Source organism: Medicago sativa, chromosome 7 (genome assembly GCF_051527215.1).
Source record: "Medicago sativa cultivar Bolivia chromosome 7, Bolivia_mono, whole genome shotgun sequence".
Taxonomy (NCBI): Eukaryota; Viridiplantae; Streptophyta; class Magnoliopsida; order Fabales; family Fabaceae; genus Medicago; species Medicago sativa.
In genome coordinates, this window is record NC_140755.1 from 81468477 (window position 1) to 81489769 (window position 21293).

A 21293-nucleotide genomic window follows, 5' to 3' on the forward strand; every position below is an offset into this window, starting at 1 on the left:
AACCTGTCCCTCGTCACTGTTCTCAATGATCTAGTATATCAATACCAATGAAAATGAAATTTCATTTAGGTAACCTATTGGCGTTTTTTTTGTTTTTTGGTTACATGAGAAAAAGAAAAAAGGAAAAGAAAACAAAAAAAAAAGAGGAAGGAAAAAAAAAACTAGGTCCTTGGAAAGGACACACCTAAGGCATCAACCATTAAAGCAAATGATAAACAGGAGGGAGGCTCATGGACCGTGACAAGATGATCTGAACTATTAGCTCTCAACTTAGCGAGAACGTCTGCACATGAATTTCCTTCTCGAAGGATATGGTGAATAGTAATTGTCCAATCCTTAGCAAGATAGAAAAAGCTTATGTGTTACTCTGACTCTCTTCATGTGGTACAATTGGTGTCGAAGGATACTCCACGTTTCTATCACTATGCAAATATCTTGAAACTCATCCGAAACCTATTGGCGTTGTTTATTTTGCCATTTAGAATAGAAAAAGAAAAGAGAATTATCCTTGCATTCAACTACTATTCATTTTTAGGAAATAGGAGTATAATGATTGTCCAACAATTGTTAAGAAAATAAATTTAGAAATTTTGTCTTTAAAAATTAAAAGTAGTGTAGTCAACAAGTCAACTTTTTGAAAATGCAAAAAATGTTATATTTCTAATTTAAAATTTTCTTCTTTAAAAACATTGGTAAGCATGACCCTTTATTTTTTTACTAGCAACCTTTTTTTTACAAATGTAGTAACCATAATTAGAGATATTATTTTGATTTTTTGGCAGAATATTTTATTTTGATTCTTTATAATTAACTTTGTATATTAAATTATACTTATGAAGTTTCATAAAAAAAAAAAACGCTTTAATTTGGAGGTAAAACTAATGGAAGTGATGGAAGTGTGCATGATTCAGTTTTGATGTTTAGAGATGATGCGATGTGATGTGTGCGATATGAAGCATAACGCATAACTAATTTTACACTGACGTTATTGTACACTAACAGAGTATACTAATTAAATTCTTCTTAAAAAGCGGTTATAATATAGGAATACATGACAACCTTCTTATAGGATGGTGGTAAAAAAACTATTTAAATTGTCGATGCATCTCTATTAACCTAATACACAAATAAAAAGATTGTGTGTGATTGGTACAAATTGTTTTTCATTTTTTAAAAAAATAAATGGTTTTTGTTATCAAAATTCGGATTAATATTTTTGTTTTATTAGATTTCCATCCAGATAAACTTCCCCCTAGGTATACTTTATTTTCACAAATAGTTTATTTAATCAATACTCATTTTTTTCAATAAATATTGTAACAATTTTTTTTTTCATAGTTCCTTTTTTTCTTATTGGTACAAAACTATTTTTCATAGTTCTAAAAGTTTATACTCTTGTATTGTTAAATTTTTTTGTTATATAATATTCTCTTAAAAAAAAGTTTTAAGGTTGCTATGTTAGGCAAGCAAACCTGCAAATTTCAAACTGATGATGATAGTCTTGTGTGTCGCTTGTTTGAGGCTCGTTATTTTCCATGCATTGATTTCTTTGGTGCGAAAATAGGAACAAACCCAAGTTATGTTTGACGAAGTATCTTTAGTGCAAAGGATGTGGTGAAATGAAGCCCTAGATAGTGCATTGGTACATGTACACATATCTTGTTAAGGGATCCTCCTTGGTTAACAACATGAGAGAGTATCTCGCCAACTCAGTGAGCCAACACGCAATTTTGCTCCATTTGTGTGAGTGAACTAATTGATCAAACTACCAAGACGTGGAAAGGTTCCTTTGTCTCTCATCTGTTTGATATGTATGCTAAATATTTGATCCTAAATACTCCCATTTTCCCCAAGTTACTAATGATATATTGGTGTGGAAGGGAGAAAAGAACGGGTGGTATTATGTTCGTAGTGCTTATCAAATTTGTGCAGAATCCATTCAAGATACTACTCATTTACACAGGCCAGGAAGTTGGAATTCTATATGGAAAATCGAAGCACCACCAAAGATGAAAAATCTTCTTTGGAGAGTATGTGTGATTGCTTTCCTACTTGTGCTCGTCTTCTGGGTAGAGGTGTTACATGTCCCTCTGAGTGTGTTATGTGCAGTGATAGTATTGAAGATACTTTACACGCTCTTTTTACTTGTCCCCGATCAATTCAGGTATGGCGCGCAACACACTTTTGGGCTGATGTAGAGCAAGCCTTAATGGATTTTGCAACCATCACATACTGCTTTCTTTTTAATTGTTCTCTGGAGCCTCTGGAAGCGTCGAAATATGAAATTATGACAACAAGTAGATGAAACGAATACCCAAGTTTTCGAATGTGTTGTGCATATGATAGAAGATTGGAAGCTTGCACAAAAGTTGTGTAGAATCGCAAGAACAACAACTACCGTTGTTCCACCAGGACCAGACAATATTCACAGCGCACGATGGCAGGGACCCGCCCCAGGTAGACTTAAATGTAATCTCGATGCATCCTTCTCCTCTATTGATAATAAGGCTGGCATCGACATGTTTATTCACGATGTTGAAGGGTGCTTTGTGTTAGCAAAAATCATCTGGTTCTTCGCATTGTGTTCGGTTGATGTCGGTGAAGCGTTAGGACTCTCTCAAGCACTGTAGTGGGTGGTTGATTTGGGTTTCGATAACACGAATTTTTCTCTTGATTCGAAGAATGTCGTCAATGCTTTTAATGGTGACAACAATAATAACAACGAGTTCGACAGGATCATTCACCATTGTAGGTAGTTGTTCAACGCATCTTTTAACAACTCAAAGGTTGTGTTTAGCCGGAGGCAAGTAAAAGAGGTCACTCATGAATTACCACATGCAACCCCATTAAAAGTTAGCTTTAAGCTATTTATTGATGTACCACCTTGTATTAACGTTTTATTATCTAATGAAATAGGATGAATGTTTTTTCCTAAAAAAAAAAAGCTTGAATTAGTCAAGAAAAATAAGCTTTAAGTACATAAAAGAGGCGAAAAAATCTGGCAAATTTTCTATTTTCAAAAAACATATGTCCCCAAAAGAAGCAGAGTTAAATTGAACCCATACCATAAACTTGTGGGTATGCTAAAATACACATGTCCTGATCCAAATTTGTAGAGCTCTTTCTGTTACCCAACAATGAATAGTATAAAACAAATTCCAATAAAAAAAACTCATCATTTTATTAACATAGTTTGCATTCCTTCAAAAAAAAAAAATTAACATAGTTTGCATGGCTCCACCAAGTGGCATAATTTATATCCACTAGTCAAGGAAAATTGGCAAGATGCAGGAAAAAGACCCGAAAATTTTTAAGTTCAACCTGTTAATATAAACACTCAATATTCATTGCATGTGTTTGATTCTATTTTACTCTATTTAAAATACAAAATGGTGTATTTTTAGCCCTACCAAATGACTGAAAAATGTGTAAATAAATTATTTGTAGGACTAAAGTTGAGCTATAATAATTTTATAAGAACAAAACATATTTAACTCTACTATCTGAACATTTTTTAAATGTTACTGAAAAGTTGAAATCAACAATGATACAGATGCATAGGAGCAAGGATATTTTTGTGAATATCCACTACCATGGTCTCTCTATAGTTGAATAGAACTTCAGCTGGAAATTTCAACTTTAGCTTAAATGTCTCATCATATTAACATGAGTGAAACTCGGTAATATAATGCCATCAATTTGCTATCTATTTCATGTTAAAGATGAAGAAAAAAAATTGTGTTTTCCTAAGTACTATTATGTTGGAAGTTGGAACATAGAAATATTAAGAAAAAAAAATCATATTTCATGTTAAATAAATACTAAAAAACCTCATGTCAAAACATGTAAAATTGAACCTCTAGTTCACAAGTGCCTAAACAACACATCTAAAAATAAAAAATTGAACCTCATATTTGTCAAAAAAAAAAAAAAAAAAAATAGCTGGCCACCAACCTATTTTATTTAGCTTCAATTAAACTTTGAAGATTGTTCACATTTTTCTTATACCTTTATTGACACCAGCCACTTCTAATCTGCATCAAATGACTACTTTTACCTCCTTATTATTTCCTCAGGACTATTTTGGCCACTTTGTTTTCTCTTTTCTCTCCATGTCTCCCCCCACTGTTTGGCCTCTGCAAGAGCTTGCTCTCTTAGTGAGTCTTTAGCCAAAATCAATGTTGTTTCATTGGGGGATTCGTCGTGCTCCATCTCTCCTGGGCTAACTATTTCGGATGCTTTTGGAACATATTTCTTGGATGACAAGTAATCTAGGGCGAGTACTATATCGCCTGCAGAAGGCCGGAGACGTGGATCTTCTCGAAGACACATGCGTGCCATTTCAAGGGCCATCCTTAGACCTGATATAGGGTAGTGACCTTGCAAATGTGGGTCTACTAATTTCGGAAAATTCCTTTTGTCTCTGAACAATGGGCGTGCCTATACGCATTAGGAAACCGAGTTTTGTTAACAATGTTAGTTTTGCAATTAAAAGCGAAAACATAAAATAAAAACATAAACCGATTTTTGAAAGTAAGTTTTGCTTATAGCTGATTAACGCAGCAATTCAAGAAATAATATATTCATATCACTCAAATTTTGAGAAAATGTTTGCTATTAAACAAGGCCAAAAATGGAAAATTATAAACATATATGTAATTACCCAATCAACAAGATGCTTGTCATGGGCGCGAGTTTCATCATACGCTCTACGTCCAGTAATTAGCTCCAATAACACAACTCCAAAACTATAGATGTCAGATCTCATTGTTAATTTTCCAGTAGTTGCATACTCAGGTGCGCAATAACCATGTGTTCCCATGACTCTAGTAGCAACGTATGATTGATCTCCAGTTGGACCGAATTTCGCAAGGCCAAAATCAGAAAGCTTTGGATAGAATCCTTCATCCAATAATATGTTGGATGACTTCAAATCTCTATATATAACAGAAGGCTCCGCTTCATGGTGAAGATAATTTAGTCCTCTTGCGGCCCCTACAGCTATCCTCATTCTTGTATTCCAATCAAGTGGTTCATTATCTGGCAAAAGATCTGCAAATGACCGCAACAAAATTGTAACTACTACAGTATAATATAAGTGGAAAGGCCTTCAAATAAATTTCCTTTCATTTTGATTTGTGAGGGGATTGAGTAAGCGTAGATAGATGGAGAACTAGTAATAAGTAACATTTTGATGTAAAAAAAAAGCTAAATGTTGCATTACATTACCATGGAGATGAGATTCTAAGGATCCCATAGGCATGTATTCATAGACAAGAAGACGTTGATCTCCTTCCGCGCAGTAACCAATCATACTAACAAGGTTGGGATGGTGTAGAAGAGAGAGCATGAGAACCTCCACTAAAAATTCTTTCTCACCTTGGAAACCAGTTGTATCAAGTCTTTTAACAGCTACAACCTGATCATATGTTTCAAACCTTTTATTTTGGTAAAAAAGTTAAACAACGTTGCGGATCAATTTATAAGCATTTCAAATAAGAAGCATGTAAAAAACCATCCATCCTTTGAATTATACCTGACTAGTTCTATCTAGTTTTCCTTTGTAAACAGTTCCAAATCCACCTTGGCCAATAAAGGTTTCATCCCTAAAATTCTTTGTTGCCGTCGCAAGTTCTCTGAATGTAAATATTTGAGCCTTATTAGAAATGTCGGTATTCTCTGCTGTAGTTGCTTCTGATCTTCGTTCTGTATCAAACCATGTTATGTCAACTCCAATACATGTGTGTATAACTTTTCAAATTCAATCAAGCCCGCGATTGTCTAAGAATGAAAATTACATACACCTCTAAAGTCTAAACTACTGCAACAAAAGTCTAAACATGCTATTCCTCCTTCAATGCAAAGATAAATCATATCAACTGTTATAAAAAGGAAAGATAACTTGATAATCTAAATCGACATAAGATGTTTAAACTTTAAACCACTATTCTGCAACTGGACAAATTATATGTAATGTGTCCACATATCTCGGTGACACTTTTTGGAAGCAAAATATATATTAGCTTTAAGTAAAATTGAAAATCCCTAATCAATTTGTATTATTAAGTAGACATTTAAAATACATAACATCTAGAACCAGATATAGCTGCAGGGGCGAGGGGTAGAAAATATGCAGAATATATCGTTGGAGTTGTCTTTCACCTCAAAACAAGCACTATATATGATTATCTTCGGAAAATGATCATGTGAAAGAATGACAGTAAAGAAATGTAACTAGAGCAAAGCAATGATAAACTCGGCAGAGGAAATTGAGAATTGAAGCAACCAATGAGTTTCCACATTAAGCAAACAAACAATTAAGCAATTCAAATGACAAAGTTTCCTTCAGAATTGATAAAAGGCATGAAAGTCGAGGAGCTATAAAAGAAGGAATTTCTGATAATGAGTTGAAGCAAATATGTGCTCAATCACTAGGAGGACTATATTGAAAAGATTTCAAAAATGTACCTATGACTTTAGAGCCATTGAAAAGATTTCAAAAATTCGCAAGGACTATTTTATTTTAAAACGAGAAGCGAAAAATACATTATTGTAGAGATGTGTTATTTGAACATCAAAATACTAACACTGTTTGTTTCTATCTCTATCTTTCTCTAACTTTTCGTCCAGTATAACTTACACACATTTCAAAAATACACAAAAATCAAAGGACGCCGTATTTGACATCAAAATTTTGATGTTAAAACATCATTTCTTTAATTTTATCCTGAAAAGTGTCAAATGTTGTGTGATGATTCACCTTCCCATAAAGCGAAAACAATTTCGAAAGACCATCAGAACACTACTACCGCTTCTAGAACTTGATATTATGCTAATGCTTCCTTTAAATTGGAGTCAAAAGAGCATGTTAACCCAAAAGGAAGCCTTTTAAGTGGTATGAAATTGGAACCTAAACCCTAATTTGTTAATTTGTGTATATGTATATTCTTTTGCAAAATGTGTGCTTTATCAACTCTAAACAAAAAATTACCCTAAGATAACAACAACCAAGACCATTTAAGAACTATAAACACAAAATGTCATTTTTCCTATTACTCAAACTTAACAAGCCAATTTGTCTAAAATATTAACATATTAACATAGTAGATATATGATGGAACACGCATAAAAATTGGAATTAATGAAGGATAATCTAACATAATAAACAGTTTAAACCTAAACCCATCAAAATGAAATTAAAAACAATTATAAACAAAATGAACATAATAATTAAACATATTCTGAAAAATGTACCTAAAGATCTTCCAGAAACAGAAACAGTACTCGCAACAGATTTAAGGTTCTTTTCATCTTCCTGATCATTGAGGTTCTTCCCTTTTCCCTTCTTTCTAGACCCAAAACATGGGCAACGACCCATCACCTCTAATCACTAGAATTCAGCACAAAATTAAAACAAAACTTTTTCTTGTGTTATTATGAAACAATGCCACAAATGTGAAACCATGAAGATACCAAACTCTGATCAGAGGTTAAAACATCATTGATGGTGTTGAATGTGACATTGTAACAACACATTATCATTACCATAACAATGTATGATATTCGTATGTGTTTGTGTTTTGGTTAATGTGGTTGTTTGTAAAAAAGAGAAGAAATTGTAGATTATGATGAGATTATTTGTAGAAATAGCAAATTTTTTTGGATTTGGATAACAAGGATTTGAGAAAATATTTAGGATTAAATTAACTGTGATGATGATGTGCATGCTCTCTAATTGTTTCGTGTCTCGTAATTTGTTTCCAAATCTGTCTTGTTATAGGTACCATATTTGTCTCTTTTAGTTGTTGATCTTCATTGCTGAAATTAAGGTTGGTGACGTATCATATTTCCAACATGTTTTTTTACTGGAAAATAGTAATGTTGTTAATATATCTTCTGTTAATTTGTTAAAAGTATGTTGTTATCTTTTGTTATTTGTTAGAAGTAAGCTGTTATTTTGTTAATTTGTTAAAATAAATATGTTGTTAATATAACAAAAGTGGTTTCTTTTACACTACCAAAAAAAAAGTGGTTTCTTTTATAAAAAAAAAAATAAAAAATAGTTTCCTCTAAAAAAAACTAAAAAAAATGCACCATAAATAAACTTGATTTTGGTTCTATTTTAATTTATAATTTATCTTATTTTTAAGGTCTTGCTAACGAGTGTCATATGACACTAATGACTTTTAATAAAGAAATCATTCTTTAAAAAAGTCAAGAATTTCAATTTCCAAGACAATAAATACTTAGATTTTGATAAAATTTTACAACTTTTTTTTTCTTTTCTCCAAAAGAGTGCAAAACTCAAATAGAAAGAAAACTACTCCCTCCGTTTTAAAATGAGTGTCACTTTAGCTAAAAAAAATTGTTTCAAAATGAGTGTCGCTTTCAGATTCCAATGCAATAATAACTTTTTCTTTTCAATTGTACCCTCCAATTAATACTCTGCACACAACTTCCAAAGTATTACTTTTATAACTAACCAATAGTTAATAAGGATAATTTGGTAAAATAACCATTCTCTTTCTCTTAATCATTGCATTTCTTAATATGTGTGTAAACACCTAAAACGACACTCATTTTGAAACGGAGGGTAAGAAATTAAACGGATGTTCCTAGACATGTAAGCTCCAAAAATATGTCACCTAATTTTTGCAAATTCACCGTGAATCTAAATATGTACGAAGTAATTGCTTATATGTTTAAAAGTGGGTATAATTCCTTCAAAAAAAGTGTGTATAACATATATTTCAATTTATATCAATTAATTAGTGGGGATCTCGATTGACCCATTTCGGGTCCCGTTAGCAGAAAATTTTCCTTGCAGGAATGAGGATGAGGGAGAAAATCCCTCTGATAGTCGTTTGAAGACTAAGACAGATATATCTCCCTCGCCCAACGAAGACCCCGTCCCTTGTTTATTTTTTTAGCAACCCAATCCCTGATTTTAATAAAACAATCTTTAAAATGTTTATATTCAAGCATTTTCTATGTTATAGTATTTAAGAAACTTTTAAACAAGTATTTATTAAAAGTCGATCTTCATTGATGAATTTAAGGGTAACATATGATAGTACGAAGTATTAAACATGTTTTTTTTACCGGAAAACGTGTCGATATGGATGATTTATTTCTCAATGTTGATATTGCTACATTTTATATGAATAATTGTGTTGAATTCTTAATCTTCCAATTATATACTCCACCCGGTCACATTTATAAGCAAAAAAGTATTTTTCAAATTCATTCAATACTTAATGTATTTGGTCAATATATAGACCAAATACATTATGTATTCAATGAACCTAAAAAGTACATTTTTGCTTATAAATCTGACCGGAGGGAGTATGAGTTTTTAAGTGGTGTTTGTCGCTACGTCTACAGAAAATTAAACTCTAATAAGTAGGTTATTTATTAAAAGAATACAGTTGTATACTTGTATTACAAAAATTACTCAAATGATATTTTTATTAAATATTAATCTATACTTAAAGCATTTGAAAAAATAAACAACATAAATTTTTATCAAAAAGAACAAATAGAAACTAATTTTTTCTAAAAGGTAATAGAATAGCTTACCAAAATAATATTTTAGAAGTTGATTTCACTATTCATTTAAAATAAAATAAAAAAAATTGGTTTCACTCAAAATAATGACAAAAAGGTAACTCCAAGGGTTTGAACTTTGAAGTTATGGCATAGCTTAGACATATGTTTAGAATGCGAGCCCGCTAATATCTACACCCTCCGGTCACTATTATAAGCAAAAAACAATATTGTAGGTTCATTCATTTAATGATGTATGTGGTCTTTATTATAGACCACATACGTCATTAAATGAATGAATCTAGAATGTTGATTTTTGCTTATAATAGTGACCGGAGGGTGTATGGAGAAAGACATGTAAATTCATTTTTAAGTGCTATTTGAGCTAAAATTCTTTGTTGTTTTGATATGGAGTTTTAAGAATTACTCTTTGCAGTTGTGCACACAAAATATCTGGCTCTATTGATGAATAGTATAATATCACTATCGTTGGAATAAATCTCACTATTATATCAAATTAGATATGACAGGAGTTATGATAGATCAATAAATCTCAGTTCTCGTGAGTTTAATTCAGTTGGTAGTGACAATGCATAATATATGCAAGGTATGAGGTTCAAACCCCAACCACCACCAAAAAATATCAATAAATCTCACTATTATATCAAAGATATAACCGGAGTTATTTATCCAATAATAAAAAACAATGCAAAATACAAAATTATTTTACTAGACAAAACTGAAAGATAATGCTTGTAGATACATCGAGTATTTACAATGCAATGAACCCAATTTTTATGTCTTTCACTCTTGTTTTCGATCACTATTTGGATTGCTATATCAGGTCAATGTTGTCCTAGTGAGCTTAGCTCAGTTGGTAAGGACAGTGCATAAAATATGCAAGGTCCAGGGTTCGAAGGATACCACCAAAAAAAATATGAGGCCAATGTTCTATGTGTTAGCAACATCATTATGTAAATTGCTACGCTTCTTTTGTTTTCTCATTAATTCTTGTGGTTTGGCATGTTCTTATTAGAATTTATATAGTTTAATAGTTTTGATGCTTCTGCTTACTGCTTCCTTTTCTTACAAGTTATTGCTCCAAAGTTTTCTTTTGGATAGGTCCATGTGATTTTAAGCATGTTCTTATTAGAATTTATTTAGTTTAATAGTTTCGATGCTTCTGCTTGGGTACTGCTTCCTTTTCTTACAAGTTATTGCTCCAAAGTTTTCTTTTGGATAGGTCCATGTGATTTTAAATAACTATAGTTGGACTGCAATCTACAAAGATTAAAGTTTTTTAATTTTTCTGTTGCTTTCTCAGACCTTGCCTTTGAATATAAAAATGCATTAGCCTCAGCGTTGTTTCTTTATTCCTGTGGCAAAGGACCCAAAACAATACGTACAGGAGAGAGGAACATAAAAGCATGGATGTGTATATTATTATTTCCCATATTATTATTATATTATAAAAACTTATTCGCACTTCACAATTCATTTTGATATATTATAGAAACTTATAACACTTTGCTCTGTCAATATCAATTTTGATTTTCCTATTACATCAGTAAAATCACATAGCAGATCCTGCAAGCTCAAAACTACAAAATCCATTAAAGATCAAGATGCTGAATAAGTATTGAAATTATAATTACAATAACTATAATAAAGAAAACTGAATGAGAAGAGTAAAACATTTTGTGTGTATGTTTACACAACGAAAACAAAGCAAACACACGTCCAGTCTCACTACAATTGGTAGCTTCAGGAAATGCGCGGCAGAGAATCATCAGGACGCGAGATTTGGAGTCCAAACAACTGTTTAGTAAACCACAAACATGGAGGAAAAAACATTGACAACTTAGAAGAGGTAGCGAATACAGGGTTGAGCTAGGACAACCCAATGGTGAGTGAGTTAGCAAAAGAGGAGCATAGGTCCTCCAAGCCCAATGATGAGTTGATCAGGTTTAGGTTGGGAGCCCAAATACGCTAGTTTGTATGAAAGTCTAAACTGAAAGGAAGAAATGTGTCGAGGTGGATGAGAGTTAACTGATAATGTGGCAAGTGTGATGAGATGGTTAGAGGAGTGTTGGTTTAACGACTCAGCAAGTTTATAGGTAGAAATGGAGAAAGTTTATAGTCAGTTGATAATGTGGCAAGTTTAGTTACTAATGAAAATTCATCTAAATCACTTTCCAAGAAAGAATCAAATCAATAAATCAATCCTGACAGAATTCCTCATTAAAACTAGAACCTGTTATATATATAATATTATAGGTATACACATACAAGGGAAATGCCATGGGATGAGGTTTCTTGGAAGGAACTCATCCTTCTTGAATATCATCAGTTGCCTTAACAAATCGCCCTCTCACTCTCTTTCTCGTATCAGCCCTAGCTTTCCTTGATTCATAGCGAATGTGCTTGTCAAACCTGTGCAAAGTTTGATGCCACAAAATAAGCACATAAGTAAGCATATTCCAAGTGTATTATTATTTTCAACTTGGGGTTCAATTTTATATTATATTTTTTATTTTTTGTAGTTGGCCCCCCCAATCATTCAATTTTGGATAAGTAATCGTATAGGTTTCTATACATATTCATTTGTATTTGCTTATGAGGTTTCATCTAGTACATGAAATAGTACCTTCGAGTTTTCTTCTTCTCCTTGTACCGTAACATGGCATCCCCTCTATTCCTTGTGTGCTCTTCCAAGCCAATCTTGGCATTTATGTTGCTAACATTTTCACTGCCACTCAAAAGATGTTCCATAACTGGTACACTGTCGGCGCCACTGTATGTTATGGATTCAATCAATTTGGACTCAGAAGACAACCCATCTCTAGTTTTCTTGTTGCTTTCTACTTTCTTCTTCACATGGCTTGATGATGACTGATCCGATTGATTCTGCAAATTTTGCAAAGACAAACAATTGGTCAAGCATTGGTTCCCTATAGATAAACCAAGCATGACAGCAATATATGACAATGTAGTAAATAAAGGCCAAATCATATGGAAATAGTGCTTATAATAATATAATATGTTATCTAATACTTAACAGTGCAGTTGATGTAGCTTTAATGTTGAACTAGGTACAACTAAAGTTGGAAGATTTGCTATGAATCTTGGGCAATAAAATCTTGCCGACCTCTATTGTCCCTCCCCACCCCATGTGAACTCTGTACATTGAATCAAAGCAATGTAGGCCCACAGTTTTTTCTGTATGTATAGGTTTCCTTTTCCAAGCTATTAAACCCACGCAACTTTCTTTTTCAAAATTGGTTTTTTTAAAAAAAGAAAAATTCAAGATTTCATTATAATAAAAATGTTTAGAACCTCATACTAGTATATTACTGTAATAGAATAGAACATTTGAATATTCCATCAAAGTCCTTACATTAAAGAGCTTGAATCAATCATGCAGAGTCACTACTATGCCTTTGCATCATCCACTCAACCATTTAAATCACATTTCCTTAAACAGTTTGCAATTCAATGACTCTCACTTTACAGCAATTGACAAGTAGTAGGGTAGTATTAATTCCTTGGTAGACTTTTGGTGATTCCTAATACATTAAGCACAGAGATGCACATAAAAAGAGAGCACATATGCAGCCTTGTACCATATTAAAAGTTGAATTAATGCCAGAAAAATTGTTAAGTGTGTTAGAATTTCAGACGCCAAAATTTGAGATTATTTTTTCTGTCAGAAATTGCAGCTCGCAGTTCAACTTTTTCTACATTATAAATTGGCACGAATTGAAAAACTAAAATCTACAAAGAATGGCTTACATTTCTTGATAGAATATCATCACCAAATGTTGAGCAATTCATATTGTACACATCTTGCAATGATTTTGGAATCGATAAGGAAGCATTTTCCACACCATCATATGTCATATCTCTTGATTTCTGTAATTGAAAATCCCAGACCTGCACAAACGTACAAAGACTAATTATAACATATATCATGATGTTAGTTGAAGCAGTACACCGTAATAAACTCAATTAATGCAGAGTGAAAAATTCAATGACCTTAAATGGCCCTAACTTAAGGACAGGCAAAAATATTTCAAAAGAAGGTACAAGGGTAAGATAAACAAAACAACATTTTCCAAGATCTCAACTGAGATTTTACATTGAGAATAATGCTCTTCCTGCATATGTTGGTTTGCTTCAATCACGCAATCACAGAAAGCTGCAAATAAGATGGTTATCAAAATGATAATGCAAGATAACAACACATTAGGCTAAAAAATGACCAATTTCATTGTCAAGTAGGAGTATTATATTTTTCAAGAGATTGACGCAGCCCTACATCACCCTTTAACCAATTAAAATTAACAATCTTAATAAAAAAGTAAGACTAAACGCAAGTACCAGATAGAGAGGAAGGGAAACTAGCAAAGAATGGTAAGGAGGTGCAATGGTCCTAGTAACCGAAACTAATGAGAAAAATTCATTCCAGTAAAATTAAAAGCCTATTAACAAGAGTAAAAGTTCAGAACAAAATCATACATTATTAATCTATAATCACAAGAAAATAAACCAAATTTTCATGTCAATGCTACCTCATTCACCTAGTAACCAACAATGCAGCCTAGTTTACTCAAATTCATTATTTACCCATCAGTCATTAAAAATGTAATTAAACAATTTTCCTAGAGATTCCCTCCACCAGAGGTAATAACATTCAAGGCACCGTGGGACAATAAATATGAATATCTGTGTTAAAATTTGAAGTTTTCTATCTCGATGCAACGACCACAGATATGCCGACCTTGTGAATGTGTAAAATATTTGACTGGCAATCCAGGTCTCCTCTCCTGACAAGGATTGAACCTTTGTTTGCCACGCAGTCTAACCCCTTCCTCTATATCTAACTCCATCGAACCTTGGTAATGTAACTAAACCTTTTTTTAGATAGACGAAAATCGACGAAATGACAATCACGTTTGGAAACTCACACACACAAGTGGGGAAACCAGGGGGTTCAAACCCTCGTCACATCGTCTAGCCTAGCCATTTCGGCATTTTTGCCAATTGAGCTAGGACTTCCGTCTTAATGCAATTAAACTTTAACCACAATGAAAGGAACAAAACTTCATTTATCATAGCAAAATCTATATTTGCTTCTAGAAGCTTCTAATTAAAATATATTCTCGATTTATAAAAAAATAAATAATACTCCCTCCGTCCCTTAATGTAACCACCCATTTGATTTTATTTTTGTCCCTAAATGTAACCCCCTTTTCAAATTACTAGATGCATTTATTACTTTTTTCCTAAACATACCCCTAATTAATACTACTAACTTGTCTTGAAATATGAATAGTCAAATTTAATACACATACAAACAAAGGATAATTTGGTAATATTAATACACAAAACAGACACATTAATTACACTGACAACTTTTCTTAAGAAATGTGAAAAATGCAAAGGGGGTTACATTAAGGGACGGAGAGAGTAATTCTTATAAAATTACACTTATCGCTTAATTTTAACAATTATCCCTTTTCAACTACTTATCTTCCTCTAAAAAAAACTACTATTATCTAAAAAAAAACATTTTTTTTGAGGGAATCTTAAAAAAAACATATATTTATAAGAAAGATTATAATATATCTTAAGTTGATTAATCTAAAAAGGTTAACGTAAATACAAATTAACAGATGTAACAAAAAAAAAAAGAAAAACACAAATTAACAAACCTGGGGAGGCTGATACGTGGGATTACGATCCCAAAGAAGAAGACCAGATTCATTTCCATAATCATTACTATTTCTCTTAGCACCAACATCAAATTCAGACGAAAAATTAAGCAAAGAAGTAAACGGAGTTTGCTGAAGCAACAACAAATCATCAACATCATTACAACAATCATTGAATCTCAGTTCATTTTCATCTTCCTCCAAATTCCTCTTCCTCTTCGCAACTTCCACCACCTGTTCATACACCTCATCCCTATTCTTCACAACCGGAACCACCGGACCTTCAAATTCCGCTACGAAAACGGAGTCATTCGGCTTCAAATCAAGTCCCAAAGTAGAAACGATCTCGTGAACGGAAGGACAACCGGTGAGACCTTCTATACGGCGGCGGTTGTGGTGGTGGAAAGATGAAGAGGTGGGGTTGTCGTCGTCGCCGCCGTGAGAGTTCCAATCGCAGCGGTGACATTGAACTAGGTTTTCGGTGAAGCAACGAACTGAAGCGGCGTCGTTTTTGCAGTTTTGGCAAATTTGGAAACGCACGTGCTTGAGTGCGAGTGCGTTTGCGGAGTGCACGTGCTGGTCGCAAACTAAACAGAGTTTCGCGGAGTCTGGTTTGCAATATAGCACTGCGTTTCTTGTGTCGCAATAGTCACACGGAAACGACATCGTTTTAAGAGAATACTTTGGTTGTAAGAAAGAAGGATGAAGAAGATTTTAATTTAGTATAGTGAAGTTAGTTAGATTTATTTATTTATTTTATGTGTGTATGAAGATGCATAAGCATGGCACATGATAAGCATGAGGAAAGTGAGTAATGTAATGTAGGTAGGACTAGTGTGTAGTGGGGACAAGGGTAAAAGATATTTTGGTCACTTTTTGGATATGATTTGATGATGAAGTGGAGTAGTAGTGAATCTTTGATTGCATGTGCGTTTTCTTACTATTGCTACTTGCTTCATGTACAGAAGAGATTCAGTGTTGTCTGTGTGGTTTTGTTTTGTTTGTTGGATTGAGTGACAGTGTGACAGTTTTTGGGACTTTGGGCCTTTTGGAAGGGAGTTGGTACTTCTTGGTGTTTGGGCTGCCCGAAACTGTTTGGACAGGTGGTCGTAGTTAGACGTATGAGCGTTGATGACTGCTCACATTCTGAGAGCAACCACATCCATGCCACCCAAATGGATGGTATAAATGGGACCCACATACTCCCTCCGGTCCTATATATATAAGAAAAGATTCTTTTTTTAGATACATTTAATAATCAATGTATCTAGTCTTCATTGTAAACGAGATACATTAATTATTCAATGTATCTAAAAAAAGAATCTTTTCTTATATATAGGACCGGAGGGAGTAATATATTATATTACTTTACACTTTCCAATTATTTAAACCACTCAACTATATTTTCTAAATATCCATACCACCCCTCTAAAACTCTAAAATGGGTCCACTTATCTTACAATAACAATATAATACCCTCCGTCCCGGAATAACTGACCCATTTTCTAAAAAAAGTATCCCAAAATAACTGACTCATTTCAATTTTCAATACAACTTTCACAATTCCCAATAAAATATAACACTAAATAATACTACTTTTATCATTCTCAATACAATATATTCCACTTTCCCCTTTATTTATACATTTTTCTTAATATGTGTGAAAAACAAAAACAAAATTGTGTCAATTAAATTGGGACGGAGGTACTAATTAATAATCTCACTTATCAATTGTTAACTGTGTTTGGTTGAGATGATTTTGAAAAGAGAGAAACAAAAGAGAGAGAAAGAGGGAAGAAAGAGGTGACTTCTCTTGTTTGGTTGAGCAAAGAAAAAGAGAAGAGAGAATAAAATCGGTGGACCCCACCAACTTTTTGGTTCTCTCCTCAACAGCGAAGAAAGTCCAAGAAGTGAACATTTTTCTTTCACTTTCCATTTTTACCCTTGCCTTCTTGATTTTCTTGTGTTGATGTACCATTTTTTTTTTGCCAAAAAGAAGTGTTGGGAGACGCGCCATTTCTTTTATTTTCGGTAATTGGAGGCTCACCATTTGAGCACTGAGAAAAATGTGAAAGTTTATTTTAATTAAATTTCTTCTTTTTTTTTTGGTTCAATTGAATAATTAAGTTAATATGACTAAAAAAATTAAGTTGTTTAACTTTTTATATCTAAGGGTAGTTTTGTACTTTTTGAAACAATCAACACTTCTTTCTTTTCAATTTCTCTTATCTTTCTCTTATACCAAACAACCTATCAAATCTACTCTATTTCTCATCTATTTCTCTCTTCTAGTTCTCTTTCTCATCTCTTTCTCTCTTTCCACTTTCTCTTTGCTGCCAAACACACCCTAAAAATAATCAAAAGTAATACTTTGTCGGTTAAAAGTTGATGGTAATGCATTGCTACTATGCTAAGCTTTGCTACTTGCTTTCATGCCAAATATCAATTGCTTTCTGACACATATTCATTTTGCTCAGTAATACCACGGTGATTTTGCACCGATAATCATGCTCTTAGACCTCTAGTCCAAAAGAGAAATGATATTTGTACAACCACTTTTGTACAACTTTCTCTCTCATACTTACATTATCTTCTTATTCTCTCTCTTTCTTTTTCTTTCTCCATTGTTTTTGACCAATGAGAAGAGAGAACAATAAGATTGTCCCAAAAGTTGTATCAAAATAGTTGTTCAAATATCATTACTCAATCCCAAACGGATGAATCTCACCTATTAATGTGAGGTGTTGGATTTGAGAGATTGAATATCTACATCTATTATTATTAAGAGGAGTGTTATTTGAACAACCATTTGGTTGACAACTTTTGGGACAATCATAATTTACAAAGAAAAAGTTGGTATGTGCACGAAAACCAAAGCAATATAGAGATAAAGTAAAAAGTAATGTGAGTATGAGAGAGAAAGTTGTCACAAAAGTTGTCATAAAATGGATGTTCAAATATCATTTCTCTATTATTAAAAAGGGTCTTGCTAACCAGTGCCCTAAGGGAAATGGTTAAGGATTCCATTAATAGAAACTTTGTCTTGAAAATACAAGTCTTTACTTTTTTCTTATCAATGATTACACCACTTTTCGATGTAAACTTATTTATTTTAGTACTTTAACCAATGCCCCAAGGGCAATGGTTAACATTTCTCTATTAAAAATTATAAATGAGTGATGTATATGCATGAGACTCAATTAAGTATAAAAAATAGATATGTTCATTGTATATGCTCTTAAATTCGAACCAAAATCAAATCATTGAGGCAAAATTATAAATATGTTTTTATTATTGATTTTTATGGTATTGCATTGTTGATTTTTAGTGGTGAAGATTATCTTTTTATTATTAATTTTTATAATGCCAATTAAACAAATTAATACACGAGACAAAATAAACGTTTCATTAAAAATAAAACTTAATACAATATCAAAATAATATGAAGATAAAATTACATTAAATTAAATAAACAAACATAAGATAAGTTAACGGTAGAGACTTGTTATAATCTACTCAAATGTAACGTGCAAAAAAGTTGTTCTACTTCAAACTATTGTTCTGTATGCATGTCTTGTACTCCCTCCGGTCCTTATTATAAGAAAAAGTTGACTTTTTAGGTTCATTTAGTAAGTGATGTATCTAGTCTATATTTATAACAAAATACATTAATTATTCTATGAACCAAAAAAGTCAATTGTTTCTTATAATAAGGACCGGAGGGAGTACAATGGTAACCGACATATATGTAGGTTATTATCTTACATCTGTCTTTCATTATATGTGATCCTCAAGTGCATGCAAAGCCTATTTATCTTTTATTTAGTTTAATTAGTCTTTTATTGTTTTAAGAATCTTTATTTCAGTTTTTTTTTATGTTTATTTGAGTTTTATGAACATTTTATACTTTCTAGTGTTAGTTTGAATGACATGTCGTGTGAAGATATTCAAAGATATAACGTTGTGAAGAATGCTAACGATGTAAGAAGATGCAACGCTGGAAATGAGTCTGGAGCACTAACGTTCGAGATCTCTCGGTACGGGTCATACAATGTACGACCTTGGGTCCATTGTTTGTAAGTCTTAAAGACTAAATTTGCATGAGTTGGTTCCAATGAATGTCGTAAGAGGAAGAATGAATATGTTGATTCCAATAGATAAGGCCGACAGCTCGTAGGAGAAAGCACTGAATGACACATCTTGACAATGTAGGAAGCTACAACGCTGCGACATATAAGACTTAGTTTTTATTAGATGTGCACTAAGTGGGCCCAAAACATCTTGCGCTTGGAGAGGAAGACTAGGGAATCTCAAATAGTACACCAAATGAATAAGGTGGATTTTTTTTTTTTTTTGAGAGAAAATGAATAAGGTGTATTGATATGCTTAATGGTTAAGGCAAAGACCATCACATGGAAAAGACCAAAAAGACACTAAGGATAAGAAATGACTTGTACAATAAAAGGACAACATGCCTTCATTTGCAAAAGTGTGCAAGTGGTTTAATGTGTTCAATAGAATAGAGATTGGAGGCAGCAGCCTCCATTCAACCTTACCCATCATCTTTAGAGATTCAAATTATCCCTCTTCATTTCATACCTTCATCCATTTCATATAAAAAGCATGGTAGTTAAGTCTTAGAGTTTTAGAGTCATTGAAGTAAATTGTTGAATGAGTACTGCAAAGACTCGCCTTCATCCTTAAAAGATTTTAATTTCTCTTTTGTAAACTCTAATCTCGTCTAATGATTTATGCAATTATGTTTTTACCTCTTATCTTATCCATTTATATTTTTGTGTTTATGTTCATTATAAACTAAACCACTTTTGTGGTTACAGAATGGTTGTGTGATAATTATGTTGGCAAGTTCAATTAGTTACAACCTTTAAAGGATCTTTTAAACAAACTATTTTAATGATAATCTTTGTAATCAAAACTTGGCTACTTTTATATTCATTGCCAAATTTCTTAAGACCGAGAAGAGACAGGAATAACATTGTTTGTTTAATATGAGTTACATGCCTAAGTACCGAGAGGAGATGGGAACAAGAAAGACTGCTTGAATGCAAACTATATCTTGGAAGAGACTGGAACCACTGAGATCTAACAAGGATTGATCTTGTCATAGGTCAAGGCTCGGTCTCTCCCAAGATGGAGAGCTATTGATGACCAACCTATTGATGTTGCATGTTAAGTACTGTGTTTGTACCCCGAAATGTGTGTTTTCACATGCTTAACATGATGGCTAAGTTGAGAGACCCCAAAGGCCACCTCATAAAGTTTTGCGAAGCTATAACTCTCTACATTTTTCATCAGGAAGTTGTACAAAACTGTAACTTCTATCTCAGAGTTGTAGCTTTCTAAATTTTACAAACCTCTATTTTTATTAAGTTAATTCCTTAACCACACTTTTTTCACTTGAATCTCTAAATCCTTTTTACATGCTATCTACTTATGCATTCTAATTTAGTATCTTAAACCTTATCTTTGTTATTTGTAATTTGGGATCTTAAATAACTAAACTTAGCATTTAGAAACACTTAGAACTTATCCACTCTAATTCTCGTGGGATAGGTACTTTATGTACTCTTTATTACTTGTTGCGATAATTTATACTTGCACTCTAAACGACAAAAAAAGAAAAGAAAAAGACCCTAACTAAGGTGTTTTGATAAATAAATGTCAAATTGGGTCAGACAAATATTTTTTTGTTCAAGGGGCAAAAAAAAAAAACATACAAGCAAGCTGTACTTAAAAGCGCATTGATTCTCCCTTGTTATCTTTGTGTTCATGGGGTAACACAAAGCTGTACTTTGATTCTCCCTTGTGCCATGTGGTTGGCCAATATCATCAATATCACCAACTACAATGTCACCCAAGTGATATCCGTGTTCATGATACATCCCACCCACAAACTTTCAGCGTCTCCTCTCATCTTCTTTTGGCCAATTTTTTTCTAAAGAAAAAAAGTTTCTTATCATCATTTCTCAAATGAAGTTTCAAATACAAACAATGTTCAAACCACATTCTACC

At 32.7% G+C, this 21293-nt stretch overlaps 2 protein-coding genes across 2 annotated transcripts; both read right to left on the reverse strand.

The window, feature by feature from the left end:
• Positions 1-3784: 3784 nt before the first annotated feature.
• On the reverse strand, positions 3785-7748 carry LOC146909153 (putative serine/threonine-protein kinase PBL7). The gene is made up of 5 exons (XM_085723461.1): positions 7255-7748; positions 5537-5706; positions 5230-5419; positions 4664-5052; positions 3785-4440 (listed from the first exon to the last, which is right to left on the reverse strand). Exons 1-5 carry the CDS (start codon positions 7376-7378, stop codon positions 4054-4056), a joined length of 1260 nt encoding a protein of 419 aa, XP_085579587.1. The 5' UTR covers positions 7379-7748; the 3' UTR covers positions 3785-4053.
• A 3990-nt stretch (positions 7749-11738) lies between these two features.
• LOC146909154 (zinc finger protein CONSTANS-LIKE 14-like) lies at positions 11739-15989 on the reverse strand. Its single transcript, XM_085723463.1, has 4 exons — positions 15261-15989; positions 13339-13479; positions 12194-12453; positions 11739-11979 (listed from the first exon to the last, which is right to left on the reverse strand). The coding sequence occupies exons 1-4, from the start codon at positions 15924-15926 to the stop codon at positions 11874-11876; spliced, it is 1173 nt and encodes a 390-aa protein (XP_085579589.1). The 5' UTR covers positions 15927-15989; the 3' UTR covers positions 11739-11873.
• Between the last annotated feature and the right edge of the window lie 5304 nt (positions 15990-21293).